We start from the raw sequence: 25165 nt of genomic DNA on the forward strand, positions 1-25165 counted from the left end.
GTATTCATAATTGTTCCAACAACTTTTCATTGCTCTCTCGATTTTGAATTTTCATAGGCATAGAATCGAAACGCTGTTTTAGCTGGTCGCAAGTGAAGTATCCGCGTTGGGTGGAGGAGCAGAATTGTTTTTCGAAAAGTATTCGGATGGAAAAAAATTCAGAGTAACTGTAATACATCACGGATGCGCTAATTTTGAACGAGATGAAATGGATGCTTCGTATATGAGACGGTATTTAACGCTGCGTAGTGGTTTAAAGACCTAGAAAGGTGATAGTGAGAGAAAGAACGACGCTTCTTAACACTTCGAGTGTATTTTAACACACATTTGAAAGATACGAGCGAAATTTTTCATCATCCAACTGTCGCAGAACGGCAGCGTTATTAGCCGACCCGTTCACTGAAGAATATATCTTCAGTCAACGGCTGACCATCGAAGGGCCTGGCCGCTTGAGTCTGGAATCGGCAGGAGAGATAAAGTGTGTATTTCTTGTATGAAATGTGAAAGCTAAAATCATTATACATCATATCATATCATCATACCTCATACATCATACATCATACATCATACATCATACATCGTACATCATACATCATCATACATAGTATTAAAGGTCGAGACCAAAGTTTGGATGTCGGATGTTCAGAAAGTGACGTCACCAATTCAAAATCAGCTAGCCGAATTCCTCAGTCTGGAACGAACCGCGCAGTAGAGCGGACGGATGAGAGACGCGCTCCGCAAATTTCGAGTACCGGGTTCTCAACCTCCCGGATCCCGCGCTTCGGGTCCGCTACGCGGTGAAACTCGACTTCCAGGATAAGCGCTCCGTGGTTCCTCGTTCATGTTTACAATAAATTATTTCAATTCGTTTTTCGCGCAATCCCAAATTCGGTAGCTGTCAGTCCGCTGATAAAATTTCTCGACTTCCAGGATAAGCGCTCCGTGGTTCCCGGTTCATGTTTACAATAAATTATTTCAATTCGTTTTTCGCGCAACCCCAAATTCGATAGCTGTCAGTCCGCTGATAAAATTTCTCGACTTCCAGGATAAGCGCTCCGTGGTTCCTCGTTTATGTTTACAATAAATTATTTCAATTCGTTTTTCGCGCAATCCCAAATTCGGTAGCTGTCAGTCCGCTGATAAAATTTCTCGACTTCCAGGATAAGCGCTCCGTGGTTCCCGGTTCATGTTTACAATAAATTATTTCAATTCGTTTTTCGCGCAACCCCAAATTCGGTAGCTGTCAGTCCGCTAATAAAATTTCTCGACTTCCAGGATAAGCGCTCCGTGGTTCCCGGTTCATGTTTACAATAAATTATTTCAATTCGTTTTTCGCGCAATCCCAAATTCGGTAGCTGTCAGTCCGCTGATAAAATTTCTCGACTTCCAGGATAAGCGCTCCGTGGTTCCCGGTTCATGTTTACAATAAATTATTTCAATTCGTTTTTCGCGCAACCCCGAATTCGGTAGCTGTCAGTCCGCTAATAAAATTTCTCGACTTCCAGGATAAGCGCTCCGTGGTTCCTCGTTCATGTTTACAATAAATTATTTCAATTCGTTTTTCGCGCAATCCCAAATTCGGTAGCTGTCAGTCCGCTGATAAAATTTCTCGACTTCCAGGATAAGCGCTCCGTGGTTCCCGGTTCATGTTTACAATAAATTATTTCAATTCGTTTTTCGCGCAACCCCAAATTCGATAGCTGTCAGTCCGCTGATAAAATTTCTCGACTTCCAGGATAAGCGCTCCGTGGTTCCTCGTTTATGTTTACAATAAATTATTTCAATTCGTTTTTCGCGCAATCCCAAATTCGGTAGCTGTCAGTCCGCTGATAAAATTTCTCGACTTCCAGGATAAGCGCTCCGTGGTTCCCGGTTCATGTTTACAATAAATTATTTCAATTCGTTTTTCGCGCAACCCCAAATTCGGTAGCTGTCAGTCCGCTAATAAAATTTCTCGACTTCCAGGATAAGCGCTCCGTGGTTCCCGGTTCATGTTTACAATAAATTATTTCAATTCGTTTTTCGCGCAATCCCAAATTCGGTAGCTGTCAGTCCGCTGATAAAATTTCTCGACTTCCAGGATAAGCGCTCCGTGGTTCCCGGTTCATGTTTACAATAAATTATTTCAATTCGTTTTTCGCGCAACCCCAAATTCGGTAGCTGTCAGTCCGCTAATAAAATTTCTCGACTTCCAGGATAAGCGCTCCGTGGTTCCTCGTTCATGTTTACAATAAATTATTTCAATTCGTTTTTCGCGCAATCCCAAATTCGGTAGCTGTCAGTCCGCTGATGAAATTTCTCGACTTCCAGGATAAGCGCTCCGTGGTTCCTCGTTTATGTTTACAATAAATTATTTCAATTCGTTTTTCGCGCAATCCCAAATTCGGTAGCTGTCAGTCCGCTGATAAAATTTCTCGACTTCCAGGATAAGCGCTCCGTGGTTCCCGGTTCATGTTTACAATAAATTATTTCAATTCGTTTTTCGCGCAATCCCAAATTCGGTAGCTGTCAGTCCGCTGATAAAATTTCTCGACTTCCATCAACCATTATCGATGGTTGTTCGAGGTGGTTGAAGGTGGTCGGAGGTCGACGAGGAGGAGGACGAGGAGGACGAGGATTTGTGCTGGGTGAGTAAAACACTTTTATAATATTTGACGGCAATTGTAATTATATTTTATCTGAAATATTACAAACTTGTCACGTTTACAATTAATTATTTCAATTCATTTCTCGTGCAAGCACATATTCAGTAGCTATGAATAATCTTATACAATTTATTATATTATTAATTAATTAATTAATATTCTTATAATATTTGATAGCAATTGTAATTAAATTTCATCTGAAATATTAAAAACTTGTCACGTTTACAATAAATTATTTCAATTCATTCTTCGTGCAAGCACATATTCAGTAGCTATGAATAATCTTATACAATTTATTATATTATTAATTAATCAATTAATATTCTTATAATATTTAATGGCAATTGTAATTATATTTCATCTGAAATATTACAAACTTGTTACGTTTACAATTAATTATTTCAATTCATTTTTCGTGCAAGCACATATTCAGTAGCTATGAATAATCTTGTACAATTTATTCTATTATTAATTAATTGATTAATTATATTAATCCTTATACGATATTTATGATGTGTTCCTATACTAAAAATATTCATTACTATTTCAGGTATTACCCGAGGTGGTCGGAGGTGGACAAGGAGGAGGACGAGCTGGACGAGGAGGAGGACCAGGTGGACGAGGAGGCGGCGGGGTGGGTCGTGGGAGAGGAGAGGAGAGGAGGGGAGGGGGAGGGGCCGGGAAGGGGGAGAGGAGAGGAGGGGAGGGGGAGGGGCCGGGAAGGGGGAGAGGTGGGCGGGGAGGGGGAAGGGACGGGAAGGGAAGGGGCGGGAAGGGAAGGGGGAGGGGGCGGGGTGGGGAGGGGCGGGCGGGTCGAGGGGGGGGGAGGGAGGGAGGGCGGGAGGGGGGGGTGGGAGGGCGGGAGGGCGGGCGGGAGGGAGAGAGTGGAGGACGGATGTTAATTCGAGCCAGTTAGGGTTGAAGCAGATCACACGCCGGCCCGCCCGCTCCCTTCCCGCTTCCTCCCTCCCTCCCTCCCGCCCTCCCTCCCACCCTCCCTCCCTCCCTCCCTCCCGCCCCCTCTCCCACCCTCCCCTCCCCCTCCGCCCCCTCACCCTCCCCGTACCCCACCCCCTCCCCCTTCCCCTTCCCCTCCCCCTACCCCTCCCGGCCCCTCCCCTTCCCTTCCCGTCCCTTCCCTTCCCGTCCCTTCCCGTCCCGTCCCTTCCCCCACCCCGCCAACCTCTCCCCCTTCCCGGCCCCTCCCCCTTCCCTCCTCTCCTCTCCTCGCCCACGACCCACCCCGCCTCCTCCTCGTCCAGCTCGTCCTCCTCCTCGTCCACCTCCGACCACCTCGGGTAATACCTGGAATAGTAATGAATATTTTTAGTATAGGAACACATCATAAATATCGTATAAGGATTAATACAATTAATCAATTAATTAATAATAGAATAAATTGTACAAGATTATTCATAGCTACTGAATATGTGCTTGCACGAAAAATGAATTGAAATAATTTATTGTAAACGTGACAAGTTTGTAATATTTCAGATGAAATATAATTACAATTGCCATTAAATATTATAAGAATATTAATTGATTAATTAATAATATAATAAATTGTATAAGATTATTCATAGCTACTGAATATGTGCTTGCACGAGGAATGAATTGAAATATTTGATTGTAAACGTGACAAGTTTGTAATATTTCAGATGAAATATAATTACAATTGCCGTCAAATATTATAAAAGTGTTTTACTCACCCAGCACAAATCCTCGTCCTCCTCGTCCTCCTCCTCGTCGACCTCCGACCACCTTCAACCACCTCGAACAACCATCGATAATGGTTGATGGAAGTCGAGAAATCTTATTAGCGGACTGACAGCTACCGAATTTGGGGTTGCGCGAAAAACGAATTGAAATAATTTATTGTAAACATGAACCGGGAACCACGGAGCGCTTATCCTGGAAGTCGAGAAATTTTATCAGCGGACTGACAGCTACCGAATTTGGGGTTGCGCGAAAAACGAATTGAAATAATTTATTGTAAACATAAACCGGGAACCACGGAGCGCTTATCCTGGAAGTCGAGAAATTTTATCAGCGGACTGACAGCTACCGAATTTGGGATTGCGCGAAAAACGAATTGAAATAATTTATTGTAAACATGAACCGGGAACCACGGAGCGCTTATCCTGGAAGTCGAGAAATTTTATCAGCGGACTGACAGCTACCGAATTTGGGATTGCGCGAAAAACGAATTGAAATAATTTATTGTAAACATAAACGAGGAACCACGGAGCGCTTATCCTGGAAGTCGAGAAATTTTATCAGCGGACTGACAGCTACCGAATTTGGGATTGCGCGAAAAACGAATTGAAATAATTTATTGTAAACATAAACGAGGAACCACGGAGCGCTTATCCTGGAAGTCGAGAAATTTCATCAGCGGACTGACAGCTACCGAATTTGGGATTGCGCGAAAAACGAATTGAAATAATTTATTGTAAACATGAACGAGGAACCACGGAGCGCTTATCCTGGAAGTCGAGAAATTTTATTAGCGGACTGACAGCTACCGAATTTGGGGTTGCGCGAAAAACGAATTGAAATAATTTATTGTAAACATGAACCGGGAACCACGGAGCGCTTATCCTGGAAGTCGAGAAATTTTATCAGCGGACTGACAGCTACCGAATTTGGGATTGCGCGAAAAACGAATTGAAATAATTTATTGTAAACATGAACCGGGAACCACGGAGCGCTTATCCTGGAAGTCGAGAAATTTTATTAGCGGACTGACAGCTACCGAATTTGGGGTTGCGCGAAAAACGAATTGAAATAATTTATTGTAAACATGAACCGGGAACCACGGAGCGCTTATCCTGGAAGTCGAGAAATTTTATCAGCGGACTGACAGCTACCGAATTTGGGATTGCGCGAAAAACGAATTGAAATAATTTATTGTAAACATAAACGAGGAACCACGGAGCGCTTATCCTGGAAGTCGAGAAATTTTATCAGCGGACTGACAGCTACCGAATTTGGGATTGCGCGAAAAACGAATTGAAATAATTTATTGTAAACATGAACCGGGAACCACGGAGCGCTTATCCTGGAAGTCGAGAAATTTTATTAGCGGACTGACAGCTACCGAATTTGGGGTTGCGCGAAAAACGAATTGAAATAATTTATTGTAAACATGAACCGGGAACCACGGAGCGCTTATCCTGGAAGTCGAGAAATTTTATCAGCGGACTGACAGCTACCGAATTTGGGATTGCGCGAAAAACGAATTGAAATAATTTATTGTAAACATAAACGAGGAACCACGGAGCGCTTATCCTGGAAGTCGAGAAATTTTATCAGCGGACTGACAGCTACCGAATTTGGGATTGCGCGAAAAACGAATTGAAATAATTTATTGTAAACATGAACGAGGAACCACGGAGCGCTTATCCTGGAAGTCGAGTTTCACCGCGTAGCGGACCCGAAGCGCGGGATCCGGGAGGTTGAGAACCCGGTACTCGAAATTTGCGGAGCGCGTCTCTCATCCGTCCGCTCTACTGCGCGGTTCGTTCCAGACTGAGGAATTCGGCTAGCTGATTTTGAATTGGTGACGTCACTTTCTGAACATCCGACATCCAAACTTTGGTCTCGACCTTTAATACTATGTATGATGATGTATGATGTACGATGTATGATGTATGATGTATGATGTATGATGTATGAGGTATGATGATATGATATGATGTATAATGATTTCAGCTTTCACATTTCATACAAGAAATACACACTTTATCTCTCCTGCCGATTCCAGACTCAAGCGGCCAGGCCCTTCGATGGTCAGCCGTTGACTGAAGATATATTCTTCAGTGAACGGGTCGGCTAATAACGCTGCCGTTCTGCGACAGTTGGATGATGAAAAATTTCGCTCGTATCTTTCAAATGTGTGTTAAAATACACTCGAAGTGTTAAGAAGCGTCGTTCTTTCTCTCACTATCACCTTTCTAGGTCTTTAAACCACTACGCAGCGTTAAATACCGTCTCATATACGAAGCATCCATTTCATCTCGTTCAAAATTAGCGCATCCGTGATGTATTACAGTTACTCTGAATTTTTTTCCATCCGAATACTTTTCGAAAAACAATTCTGCTCCTCCACCCAACGCGGATACTTCACTTGCGACCAGCTAAAACAGCGTTTCGATTCTATGCCTATGAAAATTCAAAATCGAGAGAGCAATGAAAAGTTGTTGGAACAATTATGAATACTAATGTTATGGAATACATCGAGCGTGCCTCGAATAGAATCCCATTTCGAAATGAATAATTCTTCTCTTTTCATATCATAGCTAATCTAGTAATATAGGTAAATAGGATGGTTGGAGGTGTTCGGAAATGGTAGGACATTTCAAAAGTCAAAGTCGACGATGATCCGGTGCATCAATTTTATTGTTACAGATTTTATTTTCCCATGAGGCATAGAGTATTCAACAACGATAATGCAGTCCTTAAAATTCATCATTCATCTCTGTCTGGAAAGCTAATTCGCAAGGCGTGGTATTCTATTCTATTTGCATTATTAGAAAAATACTCGTACTCTACATACACTGTTTCTAATCTTTTGCTACATTTGGTTTAATTCCCATGCTTCCACAGCACGAATAGTCGGAAATGTTTTTGATTATCCATAATAAAATAAAAGAAGTAACAAAGCTTAAATTTATTGTCAAAGCTCTAATGAATACATCAAACTGCGGTCGAATCAATTCATTTATTATTTGCACATGACCTCTATATATTTGATAAATTATTCCTGAATACATTGAAACATATGTATTTATAATGAAATATCATGCAATGGGCTGTGTAAACTATAAACTATAATTTCTATCGAATAGCTGCTTTTATGTCAACAGGGCTTTGAGACTCAGTTCAGTTCGTCCTCCTCCTCGTCCACCTCCGACCACCTCCAACAATCGCGAACCACCTCGAACAACCACCGATAACCACCTCGGGTTGTACCTGGAATAGCAATAAATATTTTCAGTATAAGAACACATCAAAAACATTACGTAAGGATTCATATAATCACAGGTTTTGTTTTTTGGCTGTAACTTTCGATGCGTTGATCGCAGCGTATTGGAACTGCGCCCAATCGATTTTTCCCGCAAAATTACTTCGGAATAGTGCATGAAAGAATTTATTCCAGCACTTTTCAGAATCGCGAAAATTTTCGCCAAAAATGCAAAGGGGTTAGCCTTACTTTTTCTTCATTTTTCGAGCCGAAAATTTTTGGTCTCAGATTCGATGTGAATGACCTTTACCTGACTAATTGGACCCTCAGGAACTCAGAAAACGCAGCAAAAAGAGCGTGGGACCAAGAGGAGAGAAATGGCGAGCAAAAAAGCACTTGCTGAAAAATGTCCAAAACTCGGGTTCTCGTTTCTTGGCTGTAACTTTTGATGCGTCGATCTCAGCGTATTGGGACTGCGCCTAATCGATTTCTCTCGCAAAATTACGTCCGACAAACCTTACACCTTTCAAATGTGTGTTAAAATACACTTGAAGTTTTAAGCAGCTTCGTTCATTCTCTATGAACTTTTTAGGTCTTCAAATCAGGACACTGCGTTAAATGCTGTCTCACATACGGAGCATCCATTTCATCTCGATCAAAATCAGCGCAACCGTGATGAATTACAGTCACTCCTAATTTTTTTTATAAAGATGAATGCAGCTAGTATTATGTCGAAATTGGTAACTCCCTGATGTTCTGCAACAAGTTCTGAACTCTACCGTTGGAACATCTCAGAGAGCGCAAACGCACGACGATTTTTCGCTGTTGCAGTAAAACCCATTAGGGCAACTGTCATCATATTCTTCAGTCAACGTAGGACGTGTTTGACAGCGGTTGGAGGTGAACGGTGGAGGTCGAGGAAGTCGAGGACGACGAGGCGGTCGCGAGGCGAGGCGAAGGATGAGGAGGGGGTCGAGGTGGTCGACGATGACAAAGGTGGTCGGAGGTGGTACGAGGTTTTCGGAAATGGTTGAAGGTGGCAGGCGCCGGTAAGAGGTGGTCGGGGATGCTAGAAGGTTGTCGGAGAAAGTTCGAGGTGGTAGGAGGTGTTCGGTGGTGGTAGGAGGTGTTCGGTGGTGGTAGGAGGTAGCCGGAGGTGTGAGGGGGTGGTCGGAGGTGTTCGGAACTGGTAGGAGGTGGAAGGAGGTGGTAGGAGATGGTAGGAGGTATTTGAAGGTGGCAGAAGGTGGCAGGAGGTGTTTGGCGGTGGCTGGAAGGGGTAGGAAGTGTTTGGTGGTGGTTGAAGGTGATCGGCGGTGGTCGAGGAGGACGATGACGACGTGGTCGAAGCTGTGGTGTGATGAGGAGGAGGACGGCGACGAGGTGGCCGAGGATGAAGGTGGTCGGTGGTGGGAGACGGTGGTTGCCGGTGGTTAGAGGTGCTCGGAGTTAGTTGGGGTGGTTGGCAGTGGACGCGGTTACGCTTCTTCTCACGGGCATGATCGAGCTCATCGACATTTCTAAGTCGCAGTCGATCAGTAGTCTTACGTACTCACTTTGTACCGACTCAATCTGAAGCTTCCATTCTGACACTACTTTGGCTGCTACGAATGTCGGAGCGAGCCCGTTAGGTAGAATCGACAGAGCAGAACCCTACTACGCTCCCACGCCCACCCGGGCCCAATTGCCCACCGCAAACTGGTCACAAATATTTACCCAGGGGTATCCGTTTGTATATTCTTCAGTCAACGTTGAAACTAACTATCGACATAACTTGGCGGTAAGCGTGCATTGGTTACTGACTGGTACTTCACTGTATTACCGTCACGTAAGCAGTTTATAATAATAGAGCATACTCACCATGGAATTGCCGCTCTGTAGAAGTCGAAGCAAAACACCCAGATTGATGGTTATCGTCTCTGATCGATGAATTTTCCCAATTAATTTTCTTCTTGTGTATATTACCCGGTTTGTTTGCAATTTTTCATTATTTTTAATTACGGGTGAAGGATGTTTCATTAATGAATGGAACATAATTGTTTTAAATGTGGATAAAGAGGATGATTGTTTTATTTTATAGGCGAGCAAATAAAAGGTTTGATTAGCTAAAAAATGCAAAGAAGTTGATCAGCTGAAACAGAAAAAGTTACGATTAGCACAGTGACCGTTGACTCAAGATATATACAGACTCACAGCCTTGGGTTACTTTCCGTGAAAGTTAGGTGGGTCTGGGCGGGTTTGAGCAGGGTTGGAAAATTCTTCATGAAAAAATAATACATTAACCATTGAATTGAATTTTTGAATGAAAAGTTGTTCAAATAAAATAATTAATTCAATGGTCAAATGCAAATTTCTCCTATGGAAGAACTAAGTTTAATGGTTAACGAAAATTTTTTCTGGTTAATGGTACTCTTTCCGCTAAAAAATTAATATCAATGGTTAATGGAAATTCTTCCCATTATAAAATTAAAAGTAATGATTGACGGAAATGCCAATGCATTAAAAAAATTGTTTTTAAAATGTGTGCAAGCTTGGAAATGCCGGGTCAGAGAAAGATAAGGTCGTGGACGAAATGAATATCACGTATTGAAACGGAAGCTAGAAATTCTTTATTCGACAATTGGACAAACTAAGTTAGATATAGATCCTCTATAAGCCTAATAAATTTATAACGAGAAAGTTGAGCAGCGAAATCATCCGCTCCTACTCGCTGCTGGCCTACAGACAGAGCTCAAACTCACTTTGCGCTCTGGCGCGTTGGACCCGGGAGGACCCGAAACTAGCATCCTCTAGCGGCGAAGAAACGGCTCTTCGATGCAGACAGTGCTTCCGTTAGACCACGGCTTCATTTTCGAGCAAGGTTTTACAGCCGGAGTGCCCAGACCTGTCTATAAGACCGTGCGCTAGACCCTATTAGAGTCCTATATTATGTAACACAGGAATGAACGTCGGCTTTGTTCCGTTGTTGCAAAATGTGCTCTTTTTGCCTGCGATGAAAATATCAGTGATGTATCTTAGATTTGTACGTACACAAGTTACGTATCTATAAGTACCACTCAAATAACTCCTGCGGCCATTTTTATATTATCCTATTATTTATATTACGAACTGGTTTCTAACAGTCAATCGTGTACGTCTATGTTTCATAGTCATAATAATATTCGACTCTGCATTATGCGTCTGGGTACACGTGACGGTAACATTAGCTGTTGTCATCTTTCCGTACCGACCGTTTAGCTGATTATACAAAATACGTGCAATAAAAAGTTTGTGCAAGCGTGTTGCACTATCGTAACTGATATTTTGAGTACGTTCAAGTCCATTTGAGATCAAGTTCTAAATTCCAATATACAGTTATTACTGACGTAGTAATACTTTTGCTCACTCGAGAATTACATTTTTTAGGAGAACGTTGCTCACTGTAAATTGTAAACTGAATGCCTGAAATCGATCAAGGCAGATTTTCAATACCACAAATAGGTATTAGAGGCCATAGGATTATATTTCGATGAATCACTTATAAACATAACGATTTAACGAACATTATATGTACGACATGTGGGTGATGGATCAATGAAAAATCAAGTGCGAATACGGATTATGTGATAATATTATCATTATCAGGTATTGAAACTAAATTCTGTACATTGCGTTCAAAGATAGGCATCAAATATTTATTGCTACATCTCTTTCACTTTCCCTGACGGGCAAGTCACAAACGACTATTTTAAAACAGAGAATACGAATTCTGATTGGGAACCGCAGTTCAAACTAAATCTACTTTTTAGCAGCAAAGAAATTTTCCCAAAACTGCATTCGCTCTTCGTGAAAACCACTTTTAAGCTGAATTCCAGGATCGCTGCCATTACCGATCTGAAGATATTTTTCGTCTGATGAAAATGGTTCCCAAATCGCGTTGTCATTGAGAGCTGCAGTAGTCGGCAACCTGAGAATGTGTTGCATCGTCAAATATAGTCGATACACAAGCGGTTGTGACGTGATGTCTTTTATCTATTCATAGCCTGATACTCACCCATTGGTAGCAAACGATGTCCATAGCTCCACCATAGCGTCGAGCATTTTCAAATCAGTCTCACTATATTCAGAGCCTGGTGGCCCAAACATTTCCCGTGGTCCAGGAAGGAGGTAAATAAACTCATCTCCGTGCGTCGGGCCCAAATTCTCCGGGTTACTACCAGTAAACTTATAGGTATAGCTAAAACTGTCTCGGTAGTCAAAAGTGCAAAGGTATGCGGGACTCTTGTAAGCAGGGTTGTTTGCACGTTGTTTGACCTCGTTGTAATTAAAGTAGGTAAACTCGTAATCGGTTATGATGTCAGTCAAATTGCGTAGTAGCTGAAAGCAACATCAATCACACCTTAACTGATGGAATTTGAATTTTTATCGTCAGTTGTTCCAGTTCTCACCAATTTTCTGTCTGCAGTTAGATCGTTCAAGTAACGAGACTTTAGAGCGGCAGTTTGGGCATCGACATCGGCTGACCAAACGTCGTGTCTCAAGAAGCTGATTAGGTGAGAGTCAACGTTGTCTAAAAATTGCTGGAACAAGTCTGGCTCATTATAGTACACTGAAATGAAGAACAAGTACAAGTTTCAGAAAAAATGACTACCGACAAAGTTTCTTGAAATATGCAGAGCCTGGTATGTTACCTGACATCTGTGTGCGATATAGACACCTATAAGAATATTCGTTACTTCACGTTGATCCACCCATACTTGCCTGCAGTTACAACAATTCCTTCTTCCTTAGCTACAAGGGCCACCCACGGCAAATCGTGCTGTTTTCCATTGGCAATGATATTCCCTGGAGTATCCGTGAAAAGTGCACCTTCTACGTCAGGTTCGACTACAGGATACCAAACAGTAGGCCTGGCCGTTCTTTCATCCTTTAACAGCACGTCTGTATCATACAAGTATGACCCATTGAAAGTCCTCAGACAGTTAACAAGGGTGGTTGACGTGTTGGTTGGACAACCAAGATATTCGCCCAACTTCGTGGCTCGCGTGGCGGCCACCGTATACGGTTCAGGAACAGGAGGATAGAGTAGCGGTGTACTGTGTGTCATGAATTGGTGAAAGAGTCCTGAAAACAGTGTGCGGTTATTCGTCAAGTTGAAATGCCAAGTATTTAATATCTATTTAGTGGAAACTAATTCAATGCCATTATTGATCTCTCTTACAATTGAAAGTATCAGCTTCGCTGTAGTAACAATAACTCGGGCACATTCACCACCGGAAGATAATCATTAAATACCAGAGGTATATATAAATACAACTAAGCAACTCTGCTCACCTTTTGTTAAAGGAGATAAGGTTAAAAGGCGAACGCAGGCGGCGCCTGAACTTCCACCGAAGAGAGTTACTTTATTTGGATCACCACCGAAATACTTGATGTTTCGTTGAATCCATCTCAAAGCTTCAGCTATATCTTTAAGTAAATTATTTCCCGGCGATACTTCGTCGCCGGTACTCAAAAATCCTAGTATTCCCAAACGATAGTTCGGAACTACGAGAACCACGTCCTTATTAAGAAGAAATTCTGGACTGTGTTGGTCAGGAGTGCTCATTCCATACGTGAATTGTCCACCATAGATGAAGACCATCACTGGCAGTAACGTAGCATTCTGGCTACTAGGAAGCTGTGCGGTAGAAATAGTAAAAAAGTAATTATTTGCTTTTTCATTTGAGAATTAATTAATCTAAGCCGACCGTAGACCGTGATTCTGAATAATCTCCGTGAACCCGTCTTATTCAATTCTTCATGTGATAAATTGAGAAGTGGTAGCAAACCAAATAGATGCACCAACAATAAACTATAAACTATGTATCATAAAGAGAAAACACTTGTTTTTTGCACTTCATTTAGGGATTTCTTTTATACGTATATCGCAATGCTGCAGGCTGACAGCATAAACGTGCATTTCTGAACCCACTTCCAAACTTGAGTGTATTGCGCGCAAATTTTCCAATGAGATCTAAACTTTCAGTTTCTCTAGCGTTGTCCGAACCAAAATATTTCGAGTACGATAAAGAACTGTAGGTATGGTTGAACAAATTCAAATGATTAAGGATCTGTTTATTTTTCGAAATCAACCTTCACGATGTAATCACAGAGATTTATCCAATCTAAAGCACTAAGAATATGCTGTATTTTATACCCAGCTGTGTGACAATTAGTATATTGCGTTACTAGTGCGGAAAGTGGGCGATTTCTAATGAATAAGCGTGCGCTGTAATCACACGGATCAGATAATGCCACTGATGTACATGAAATCGCCCATCCGCGCGTCAGATACACGCTATAATCTTAAAAGATCTGTGAGCGAAAGTTTTATTTGTGAAGCAATGAAGGTGCCACTGACATAAAAAAAATCTACCAACAAAAGGCTGGTGTACGAATCAAAACAAAGCTGAACAATGAAATCAATTCCACATTGCCTGAATAGGTGTGGCAGTACTCGAATCCTATGTAAAATGAACAGAGCTAAACTTGTTTGCTGTTGAATCAGACGATAGCCTTAACTGGTGTTTCGGTACTGAAATCAAATGAATTTCAAAATGTCTGTACTTTGAATTGAAAATCGTTAAATCTCTTGGTATGACTAGTACATTTCGCGAGATAAAAAATTTGAAGAGATGATGGTTAAACTATAACTTCCTCCAGCTATCAAAATATATTCAATACGATTGCGATATACCCGCGGCGTATAGACATTGAGATAGAGGCAGTCCTCATCCCCCATGAGCTTTGTCTCCTTCTGAAGCTCGTTCATTCCCTGAATGCATGCGTTAGGCATGCGGTCGGTATCTAGAGTCCCGTTCCAAGGACCCGCCGGTACGGCTTGTTCAAACCTGGATTGGAATAATTGGAGAAATTAATGTTTCCGTATTTTTGTGACGATTAAACTCCCAATGATAGGTGATTTTTCGGCCAGCACGAGGCTAGACGATTCCGCCAATTCTTCGTCGTAGATTTAGAACATGTTATTCTCTGGAGTACATTCAATTATGTATTTTAGTGCCACGAGTTGTGGTCAATGCAAATCAACCCGAAGAAAATCCGTCGAGAGCTGATATTACCGATGGTTTAGCGGACTCTCAAAGCAATCGAGATGTGTAAAAGCAAAGTACGTAAATGTGGGCGAAACAATGTGATTTCAGTACATATACACGGATCCTTGATTGTTTATTTGGTCAGACAATATCTTCTTACTAAGAGAAAAAAATTTTATCAATAAAGTGAGGTCTCTTCACCCTCCCGAGCTCATACCATGCATTTTGAACAGGAAAAAAATGCACGGTATGAGCTCGGGATGGTGAGAAGTCCTCACTGCATTATCAAATCGTGTTGATGTATATTAACTGCTTGTATCTTTGGATGATATGAACCAAAATTTGCCCAATCAATTACAGTATCATCATAAGTACCGGTATCAGTTTACTATGCATACTAGACTGTGTCAAAATAAATCGATAATTTTTTTTTTTTTGATTTACACAATCTTAAACTATACTTGGACATCTAGAAATAATCCTCGCGAAAGGAGGGGCCAGTCCTTCAAGATTTAGAGGTGTCTCATCGGACTTTTGTCTTTTTTATCCAAATATTTCAAGACCATAGAAAAAAAATACCCTAATTGCAATAAGTCAAGTTTTTTGTAGCCGAAAATGATTATCGTAACAGCGTATCAATGAATGTATTCTGTTGTTGTTGTAAATGTTTTTTCTAGTATATTCAGTATTTATACATATGTTTGGAACATATTCATCATTTTAAGACAAGAAAAACGTTTGTTCCATCCATGCAAATCAATTATTTACGTATTAACGAAATAAAAAAAGACAAAAGTCCGATGAGACACCTCTAAATTTTGAAGGACAGGCCCCTCCTTTCGCGAGGATTATTTTTTGATGTTCAAGTATAGTTGAAGATTGTGTAAAGCAAAAAAAAAATTATCGATTTATTTTGAAACAGTCTAATGGATACCGTATATTACTACTGTAAGTAGTAGCGTAGTTCGTAACGCGCGAGACTTCGGAAGGGGAGGACTTGACTTCAAATTCCCAGCTTGTCGGTGAGGTCCTGAGCGATAGTTCGCAGAAATTGTAACGCAGGTAACGTCGTTCAGGCTCCGAATCGGCGAGTTGAGATTTTATCTCCGTCCGGGTGTCCGGGCAACGTTTTCTGCACCGCCTATGCAGCGATAAGTGACTTGTAACTCTGAATTACTCCTACAAACCTGAGATCTCCAATCGGTGGCTCGGCAAACGGAACTCCAATGAAGGCAGGGAATCTTCTGCCAAGGTGTGTGGCCATATTTATACCTCTGAGTCTTCCTTGAGGTATCGTCGTTTCCGGACGCATCCAATCCTCGCCAGCGGGAATCTCCCCATTTTTAATTGGAATAACACCAAATATTGTCAGAAAAGCAATTAGCAAAAGACCCACCAGCAGACACGCGGCTGCTATATAACAGCACGAGCGCGAGCCAATTTTACATACAAACATGATTACTGTGTGTCACTAAGTGATGCTCGCCAAAGAGACCAGTCTGAGTTATTTTATCTTGCAAGAAGAAAAGATGTCTTGTCATAATTAGAGACAATGTAGTTTGGTAACAACGCCTTGAATTTAATTCGCAACCTTATCTCAATATATAGTGCGGACTGGAATTAAATCCACCTTGTCAAGTGGTCCAATAAAATTAAGTGTATATACAAATTTTATAATGTATGTTTTGTTATTAAGTAGTTTGATGACATTGGATTTACATGTGAGATAACAGAATAATAAAGCCGAGCAGCGCCGGTTCGAAGGCCATTTTTCATGCGTGTAAAGTAATACAAAGCTGCGCCCATATAAGTGCACACATAGAACAATCAAATATTTAATTCCCGTTATAATTCACTCAAGTTATATGATAATCAAAGGTACAAATGATTGCTAAAAATAAGAGGATTTCACATCAACACGAACAGATTATGTAATTATGGCGTAGCCGTAATCATGTGAACCTTCTCGCTTTCAAAACTGTGACATCCTGAATTACTCCGTCAAGATCTGGTTCATTAGCAACATCGTAATCAATCGATATACTGTACAGTACGTCTAATCGTCCCTGACTCATTGGCGGCAAATACTGTTCGATGAGACGTAAAAATTCAAAACACCCAGTACAAAAAAGGGCGGGAACTCTCTATTCAGCGTTTCCAATTATCATTAAAGCTGCTACTATCAAAATTACATAGTTAAATTGTGCTTTATCCCTTTATGCGCACAGTGGTGTTCTGCGTAATAAATATTACTCTTAATTGGATTTCTTCTTACATTGTTGCTTTTATAGAAATGATTATGCAGTTTGAACATCTTATTATGTAGTCTTGTTTGCGCTGTAAGTTTTGATTAGACACAGATAATTCATTAGAACGATTAATAGTGTATGAGCAGGAGTATTTCTTGATTACTCTATACTGATGAACAAAATAGTCGGCTGATGAAGTAAACGTACGAGAAACGATAGCTTTATGCTCCGACACAACAGAGTCATTGCGATTGGTGGATCGAAACCGTTCAAGTGACCTCGATCAATTTCAGGATCATGTAAACATCGGATTGCATAGTACTGCTAATTCACCTAACGGGGTTGTGTTTGACTGAATTTAAACAACGAAAATATGTTGCACGGCTGTCCCATGCGACGGGTTCAGTGTCTGACGATTAAGTCTTTTATTAAACACAGTATCCAGGCCACTTGGAACGATCACTTGCATGGCTAGATCTTAACATTTTTCGAATATTTCATTATTCTTCTAAGCATTGCTATTTTTGAAATGAAGGAGGTACCTAGAAATCCGAACGAGAGGTTGTTCGAAATATTCTCCGGAAAAGTATTGAAAATTGTACGAGTTGATGGGATTTTGGCAAACAGAAAACTTCGAAGAACGGTGTTTTGACATGATTTAACAATATTGTTATTCGCACGACCTGCCCACGAGTAAGACGGAGTACATGGGTGGAGGAAGAGCGAGTCAGCGAGACGAAAATGTTAGGTTGGCAGTGTATTCTCTTTATTTGGGGAGGGTTCCCTTGTGCGACGTGCGTAGTACAAAGTGTGAACCAAAACTGAGACTGAAATTGCCGCTGCCGCTGTTGGTCTCAGGCTTCTTCCCCCTCTTCTTTCTCCCGGATGCTCGCCCATTGTCGGCGCATGCGCTCTGCTGTCCTCGGCGCATGCGCTTAGTTGTCTGTTCCCGCTACTATCCGATGTTTCCCAAGCGAGCCCACCTTTACAATCCACCTCATGCCATGGGGCTATGCCAATGCCTCTGCAACAGCCCGTTATCTTCCTCGTCTGCTTACGTGGCGTACGAGCCTTAAGTCACCCAATGTGACAGGCCAGTTGCTTGCCACCACTCTCCGCGGTTGACGCTCCCCTCAAGGGACCTTTGTATAAACAAAACTAGTTTTCTGACCAGTAAGTGATAATCAAAGAAGGCGTCTCCATATGGACGTAAACGACGACTAAATTCGTCCTCGAGCTGGTTTTGCCCGTAACAAATATGAACTATTGTTTGTATGCTTTTACCACAAAATTATCCAAAATATTAATATTGGAACGGCTGGGCGTGACTTCTAAAGAACTTCGATTTACTGGAATTTGGGATATTTTCGTAAAATTGGATACACATGGCAATTAATTCACCTATTGGACTCACACCCTTTTTTTTTACGTTATACCAACACGGCCGATGACAAATTGATACTTAGTATTTCTTCTCATAGATCGAAAATGTGAGAAAACAGATTTACGTACTACATAGATTACAGTATAACGCTTGGTGATACGCAAACTACATAAATTAACATTTCCCTGCAAGGTCGTCATGTTCTGCACTTCTATCTGCGGGGCGAAGAATTCAGTACATGACATTGGCACTAAAACTAATAAAAACAATTACCAGCTAGTTCAGCCGACACTCAGTCGAGCGACTTCTAAAATGTGATCACGCTCACGTCCTAATATTAAGATTTTGAATTATTTTTTTTCAATAAAAACGTACAAACAATAGTTTGCACCGTTGAATTATGCCACAAACACTGTTTTTCGAGTGTTCTTCTTGTTTGCCAAAAACCCTTCAACTCATATAATTTTCGATACTACGGGTTACTGATATTATCACGTATTTTGGAGACTATTTCCAACAATCTCTCGCCTAGATTTCTTGGTACCTTATTTATTTGAAAAAAGTCGCAATTGTGAAAACAATGAAGAGATGTTCAAAACATATTGAGCTTTCGCGAAGTTGATCTTCGAAATACTTAGTATTGTTAAAAAAATCAGTAACCTTTTCACATCGTTATTTCACAGAGCTGATTTGAGGCGGGTTAGCTCCCCTTAATATTGCACCCATTCTCCTTATGCCTGCACATAGTAATTGACTATGGTATTAATTTTATCATGCAATGCTAACAGTACTCACGCCATCCGCGTAAGAGAACAGCATCGAGTATTATACGTAAAATTTTCCGACTAACTCGCTGTGCACTGCTGGCAGTAACTGACGGAAACCGCTGGGCATCAGTCTTGCAGATTTGCGACAGAGAGCGCGCTGTAAGTTTGACTAATCGTTTCATTATTTTAATATTCTAAATACGTTTAAGCTTATTTCAGATCAAATTCAAAAATTTAACAAACATGTATTACTGATATGGTAATCCTTTTTTCAGACCCGAATTCAAAAACCTTGAATAAAATCGATGCTCACTATCATTGAAAACGATCGAGCCATACTTTCAATGCCACAAATAGACATCCCAGTGCACAGGTTGATATTACTCGATGGAACACTGACAATGATACCGAACGTTATATGTACGACATGTGAGTGATGGATCAATGAAAAATCAAGTGCGAATATGGATTATGTGATAATATTATCATTACCAGGTATTGAAACTAAATTCTGTACATTGCGTTCAAAGATAGGCATCAAATATTTATTCCTACATCTCTTTCACTTTCCCTGACGGGCAAGTCACAAAAGACTATTTTAAAACAGAGAATACGAATTCTGATTGGGAACCGCAGTTCAAACTAAATCTACTTTTTAGCAGCAAAGAAATTTTCCCAAAACTGCATTCGCTCTTCGTGAAAACCACTTTTAACCTGAATTCCAGGATCGCTGTCATTACCGATCTGAAGATATTTTTCGTCTGATGAGAATGGTTCCCAAATCGCGTTGTCATTGAGAGCTGCAGTAGTCGGCAACCTGAAAATGAGTTGCATCGTCAAATATAGTCGATACACAAGCGGTTGTGACGTGATGTCTTTTATCTATTCATAGCCTGATACTCACCCATTTGTAGCAAACGATGTCCATAGCTCCACCATAGCGTCGGCCACTTTCACATCAGTCTCAGTAAATTCAGAGCCTGGTGGCGCAAACATTTCCTTTGGTCCAGGAAGGAGGTAAATCAGCTCGTCTCCGTGCGCCGCGCCCCAATTCTCCGTGTTACCACCACTAAACTTATAGCTATAGCTGAAAGTGCCTCGGTAGTCAAAAGTGCAAAAGTATACGGGACTCTTGTAAGCAGGGTTGTTTGCACGTTGTCTGACCTCGATGTAATTGAAGTAGGTAAACATGTAATCGGTTATGATGTCAGTCAAATTGTGTAGTAGCTGAAAGCAACATCAAACATGCCATAATTGATGGAACTTGAACTTCTGTCGTCAGTTGTTCCAGTTCTCACCAATTTTCTGTCTGCAGTTAGATCGTTCAAGTAACGAGACTTAAGAGCGGCAGTTTGGGCATCGACATCGGCTGACCAAACGTCGTGTCTCAAGAAGCTGATTAGGTGAGAGTCAACGTTGTCTAAAAATTGCTGGAACAAGTCTGGCCTATTATAGTACACTGAAATAAAGAACAAGTGCAAGTTTTAGAAAAAATCATTCACCGAGAAAAAATAACTACCGATGAAGTTTCTTGAAATATGCAGAGTCTGGTATGTTACCTGACATCTGTGTGCGATATAGACACCTATAAGAATATTCGTTACTTCACGTCGATCCACCCATACTTGCCTGCAGTTACAACAATTCCTTCTTCTTTAGCTACAAGGGCCACCCACGGCAAATCGTGCTGTTTTCCATTGGCAATGATATTCCCTGGAGTATCCGTAAAAAGTGCACCTTCTACGTCAGGTTCGACTACAGGATACCAAACAATAAACCTGCTCGTCCTTTCATCCTTTAACAGCACGTCTGTTTCGTATAAGTATGACCCATTGAAAGTCCTCAGACAGTTAACAAGGGTGGTTGACGTGTTGGTTGGACAACCAAGATATTCGCCCAACTTCGTGGCTCGCGTGGCGGCCACCGTATACGGTTCAGGAACAGGAGGATAGAGTAGCGGTGTACTGTGTGTCATGAATTGGTGAAAGAGTCCTGAAAACAGTGTGCGGTTATTCGTCAAGTTGAAATGCCAAGTATTTAATATCTATTTAGTGAAAACTAATTCAATGCCATTATTGGTCTCTCGTACAATTAAAAGCATTAGCTTCGCTTATTAAGTTGGGTACATTTACCACCGAAAGATGATCACTAAATACTATAGGTGTATTTCAATTCAACTAAGCAACTCTGCTCACCTTTTGTTAAAGGAGATAAGGTTAAAAGGCCAACGCAGGCGGCGCCTGAACTTCCACCGAAGAGCGTTACTTTATTTGGATCACCACCGAAATACTTGATGTTTCGTTGAATCCATCTCAAAGCTTCAACTATATCTTTTAGTGAATTATTTCCCGGCGACACTTCGTCGCCGGTACTCAAAAATCCGAGTATTCCGAAACGATAGTTCGGAACTACGAGAACCACGTCCTTATTAAGAAGAAATTCTGGACTCCATCGGTCAGGAGTACTCGTTCCAAACCTGAATTGTCCACCATAGATGTACACCATCACTGGCAGTAACGTAGCGTTTTGGCTACTAGGAACCTATGCGGTAGATTGGTAAAAAATTAATTATTTGCTTTTTCATTTCAGAATCCATTAATGTGAGCCGACCGTAGATCGTGATTCTGAATAATCACCGTGCACCCATCTTATTCAATTCTTCATGTGATAAATTGAGAAGTGATAGCAAACCAAATAGATGCACCAACAATAAACTATAAACTATGTATCATAAAGAGATGAGACTTGTTTTTTGCACTTCATTCACTGATTTCTTCTATACGTATATCGCAATGTTGCAGGCTGACAGCATGAACATGCATTTCTGAACCCACGTCCAAACTTGAGTATATTGCGCGCAAAAATGCTCTAGTCTGTACGCAGCCTAAGGAGCTAGGAACAGCGAGGAGAAACCAAGATCGATGGACGAAAACTTCATGACTCCGATTTTGGGGGGTAATCTTGCACAACAGTTCGATTCATTGTGTGCAAAAAAGAAGATGATATAAGAGGTTTGAACTCCGTAGAAAATTTTCCAATGAGATTTTAAATTGTCAGTTTCTCTAGCGTTGTCCGAACCAAAATATTTTGAGTACGATAAAGAACTGTAGGTATGGTTGCACAAATTCAAATGATTAAGGATCTGTTTATTTCTCGTAATCAACCTTCACGATGTAATCACAGAGATTTCTTATCCAATCTAAAGAACTAAAAATATGCTGTATATTATACCCAGCTGTGTGACAATTAGTATATTGCGTTACTAGTGCGGAAAGTGGGCGATTTCTAATGAATAAGCGTGCGCTGTAATCACACGAATCAGATATCACCACTGATGTGTATGATATCGCCCATCCGCACGTCCGACACACGCCATAATATTCAAACATCTGTGAGCGAAAGTTTGATTTCTGAAGCAATGAAGGTGCCACTGAAATAAAACAAGTCTACCAACAAAAGGGTGGTGCACGAACCAAAACAAAGCCTGAACAATAAAATCAATTCTACATTGCCTCAATATATTTGGCAGTACTCGAATCCTATGTAAAATGAATAGAGCTAAACTTGTTCGCTGTTGAATCAGACGATAGCCTAAACTGATGTTTCGGTACTGAAATCAAGTGAATTTCAAAATGTCTGTACTTTCAATTGAAAATCCTTGAATCTCTTGGTACGGCTAGTACATTTTTCAAGATAAAAAATTTGAAACGCTGATGGTAAAACTATAACTTCTTCCAGGTATTAAAATATAGTCAACACGATTGCGATATACCTGCGGCGTATAGACATTGAGATAGAGGCAGTCCTCATCCCCTATGAGCTTTTCCTCGTTCTGAATACATGCGTTAGGCATGCGGCTGGCATCTAGAGTCCCATTCCAAGGACCCGCCGGTACGGCTTGTTTAAACCTGGATTGGAATAATTGGAGAAATTAATGTTTCCGTATTTATGTGACGATTAAACTCCCAATGACAGGTGATTTTTCGGCCAGCATGAGGCTAGACGATTCCGCCAATTCTTCGTCGTAGATTTAGAACATGTTATTCTCTGGAGTACATTCAATTATGTATTTTAGTGCCACGAGTTGTGGTCAATGCAAATCAACCCAAAGAAAATCCGTCGAGAGCTGATATTACCGATGGTTTAGCGGACTCTCAAAGCAATCGAGATGTGTAAAAGCAAAGTACGTAAATGTGGGCGAAACAATGTGATTTCAGTACATATACACGCCTCCTTGATTGTTTATTTGGTTAGACAACATCTTCTTACTAAGAGTAAAAAATCTTATCAATAAAGTGAGGTCTCTTCACTCTCCCGAGCTCATACCATGCATTTTGAACAAGAAAAAAATGCACGGTATGAGCTCGGGAGGGTGAGAAGTCCTCACTGCATTATCAACTCGTGTTGATGTATATTAACTACTTGTATCTTTGGATGATATAAACCAAAGTTTGCCCAATCAATTACATCATCATCATAAGTACCGGTATCAGTTTACTACGGATACCGTATATTACTACTGTAAGTAACAGCGTAGTTCCTAACGTGCCAGACTTCGGAAGGGGAGGACTTGAGTTCAAACTCCTAGCTTGGCGGTGAAGTCCTGAGCGATAGTTCGCAGAAATTGTAACGCAGGTAACGTCGTTCAGGCTCCGAATCGGCGAGTTGAGATTTTATCTCCGTCCGGGTGTCCGGGCAACGTTTTCTGCACCGCCTATGCAGCGATAAGTGACTTGTAACTCTGAATTACTCCTACAAACCTGATATCTCCAATCGGTGGCTCGGCAAACGGAACTCCAATGAAGGCAGGGAATCTTCTGCCAAGGTGTGTGGCCATATTTATACCTCTGAGTCTTCCTTGAGGTATCGTCGTTTCCGGACGCATCCAATCCTCGCCAGCGGGAATCTCCCCATTTTTAATTGGAATAACACCAAATATTGTCAGAAAAGCAATTAGCAAAAGACCCACCAGCAGACACGCGGCTGCTATATAACAGCACGAGCGCGAGCCAATCGTACGTATAGCCATGGTTACTGTTTTTCACCAAGTGATGCTCGGGAAAGAGCCCAGCCCTAGATAGGAACCTCTTCTCAAAATACGTGCACGGAAATCACAGATATATTTATAAACAAATTTCATCATTAAGTAGTTTGATGAGATTGGATTTACATGTGAGATAACATAAAAATATGATAGCTGACCTACACTGGCTTGAAGGCTATTTCGCATGCGTGCAAAATCGAAAAAAGTCGCTCCCGTGTGGGTGCACGCATAGATCATTCAAATATTCGAATTACATACTTATTCTTTCACGTTATAGCACAACTACAAATACAAATTATCGCCAAGAAGAAAACCATATTACATCAAATCAAATAGGTTATATAATTCTGATCTAGTTATGAAATCAGTGAACTTGCTCGTTTTTAAGGCTGCTAAGTCTCGAATTACTTGGCCATGATCTAATACACGAGCTATATCATTCGCAATATCAACCGGTATAATTGCCATTCCATCTACTCATAACAAAAATTAATTAAAAATTACCATCTTGCTTGACCACTTTAATTTTGGTCGGGATATTCAAAGTTACAGCGATAGAATTTATGTAATCTTATCCATTATTTTCAAAAATGTCGCAACCACTATCAAAATATAATCATTTACGGTGCTCAGGGGGCAGGAAGAATTTTCAAGAAAGTGGAACGTTTTTTAGAGTTGGAACACCAATATAAAAAATCGCGGAGCAAATTAAAGAGGTTGCGGGTGAAACCATAATCGAATTAACCTAGAATGCCCCATGTAAATAGAAGCACTTCTCTGGAAGTGGAAGCATGAGGTGTATGTGTCCGAGTGGTGATTGCAATTCATTGAGAATAAGGGATGCTTCCGCACAAGAGCCACGAATAAAAATTATGTAAAAGAGTTATCTTTCGGTGAGCCGGTAAATGGGATCTTGTCGCTATAGTTTTGTACGGAATTGTAAGAGTTGTTTAAATAGTTGACGCGAAACTAATATAAAGGATAGGCACAGTTGGGCCATATTCGAAATTGTTTCATTTAAAATAGTCATTTAAAAT

General features: G+C 41.0%; 2 protein-coding genes and 1 long non-coding RNA gene across 6 annotated transcripts; 1 reads left to right on the top strand and 2 right to left on the bottom strand.

Moving 5' to 3' along the window:
* Positions 1 to 11263: 11263 nt before the first annotated feature.
* On the bottom strand, positions 11264 to 19151 carry LOC124215388 (carboxylic ester hydrolase-like). 2 transcript variants are annotated; one of them, XM_046618740.2, is made up of 8 exons: positions 19113 to 19151; positions 15872 to 16017; positions 14330 to 14483; positions 12925 to 13270; positions 12352 to 12714; positions 12039 to 12199; positions 11645 to 11967; positions 11264 to 11557 (listed from the first exon to the last, which is right to left on the bottom strand). In XM_046618740.2, the coding sequence occupies exons 1-8, from the start codon at positions 19134 to 19136 to the stop codon at positions 11389 to 11391; spliced, it is 1686 nt and encodes a 561-aa protein (XP_046474696.1). In that variant the 5' UTR covers positions 19137 to 19151; the 3' UTR covers positions 11264 to 11388. The 2 variants fall into 2 exon arrangements, with proteins under 2 accessions (XP_046474696.1, XP_046474695.1); XM_046618739.2 differs by lacking the exon at positions 19113 to 19151 and having other exon boundaries at positions 15872 to 17444.
* LOC124215425 (uncharacterized) lies at positions 17949 to 22658 on the top strand. 3 transcript variants are annotated; one of them, XR_006882350.2, is made up of 5 exons: positions 17949 to 19243; positions 19360 to 19579; positions 20400 to 21117; positions 21292 to 21640; positions 21886 to 22658. It is a non-coding gene; the product is annotated as an uncharacterized lncRNA (long non-coding RNA). The 3 variants fall into 3 exon arrangements; XR_006882347.2 differs by having other exon boundaries at positions 17952 to 19243; positions 20400 to 20487; positions 20744 to 21640; XR_011176778.1 differs by having other exon boundaries at positions 20400 to 21640.
* On the bottom strand, positions 19608 to 24262 carry LOC124215390 (carboxylic ester hydrolase-like). Its single transcript, XM_046618744.2, has 7 exons — positions 23845 to 24262; positions 22857 to 22992; positions 21280 to 21625; positions 20714 to 21076; positions 20383 to 20543; positions 19989 to 20311; positions 19608 to 19901 (listed from the first exon to the last, which is right to left on the bottom strand). Exons 1-7 carry the CDS (start codon positions 24111 to 24113, stop codon positions 19733 to 19735), a joined length of 1767 nt encoding a protein of 588 aa, XP_046474700.1. The 5' UTR covers positions 24114 to 24262; the 3' UTR covers positions 19608 to 19732.
* Positions 24263 to 25165: the final 903 nt, after the last annotated feature.

The sequence above is a fragment of the Neodiprion pinetum genome, chromosome 3 (genome assembly GCF_021155775.2).
Source record: "Neodiprion pinetum isolate iyNeoPine1 chromosome 3, iyNeoPine1.2, whole genome shotgun sequence".
NCBI classification, from domain to species: Eukaryota; Metazoa; Arthropoda; class Insecta; order Hymenoptera; family Diprionidae; genus Neodiprion; species Neodiprion pinetum.

Excerpts from the sequence above, each read along its gene's own strand:
- LOC124215390 (XM_046618744.2), bottom strand. The coding sequence starts at position 24,113 with ATGGCTATACGTACGATTGGCTCGCGCTCGTGCTGTTATATAGCAGCC. Across the intron at positions 20,312-20,382 it reads TAACTGCAGACAGAAAATTG|CTACTACACAATTTGACTGA; the intron begins GTGAGAACTGGA and ends TGTTGCTTTCAG. Across the intron at positions 19,902-19,988 it reads ACATCGTTTGCTACAAATGG|GTTGCCGACTACTGCAGCTC; the intron begins GTGAGTATCAGG and ends ACTCATTTTCAG.
- LOC124215388 (XM_046618739.2), bottom strand. The coding sequence starts at position 16,140 with ATGTTTGTATGTAAAATTGGCTCGCGCTCGTGCTGTTATATAGCAGCC. Across the intron at positions 13,271-14,329 it reads TCAATGTCTATACGCCGCGG|CTTCCTAGTAGCCAGAATGC; the intron begins GTATATCGCAAT and ends TCTACCGCACAG. Across the intron at positions 12,715-12,924 it reads CTTATCTCCTTTAACAAAAG|GACTCTTTCACCAATTCATG; the intron begins GTGAGCAGAGTT and ends CACTGTTTTCAG.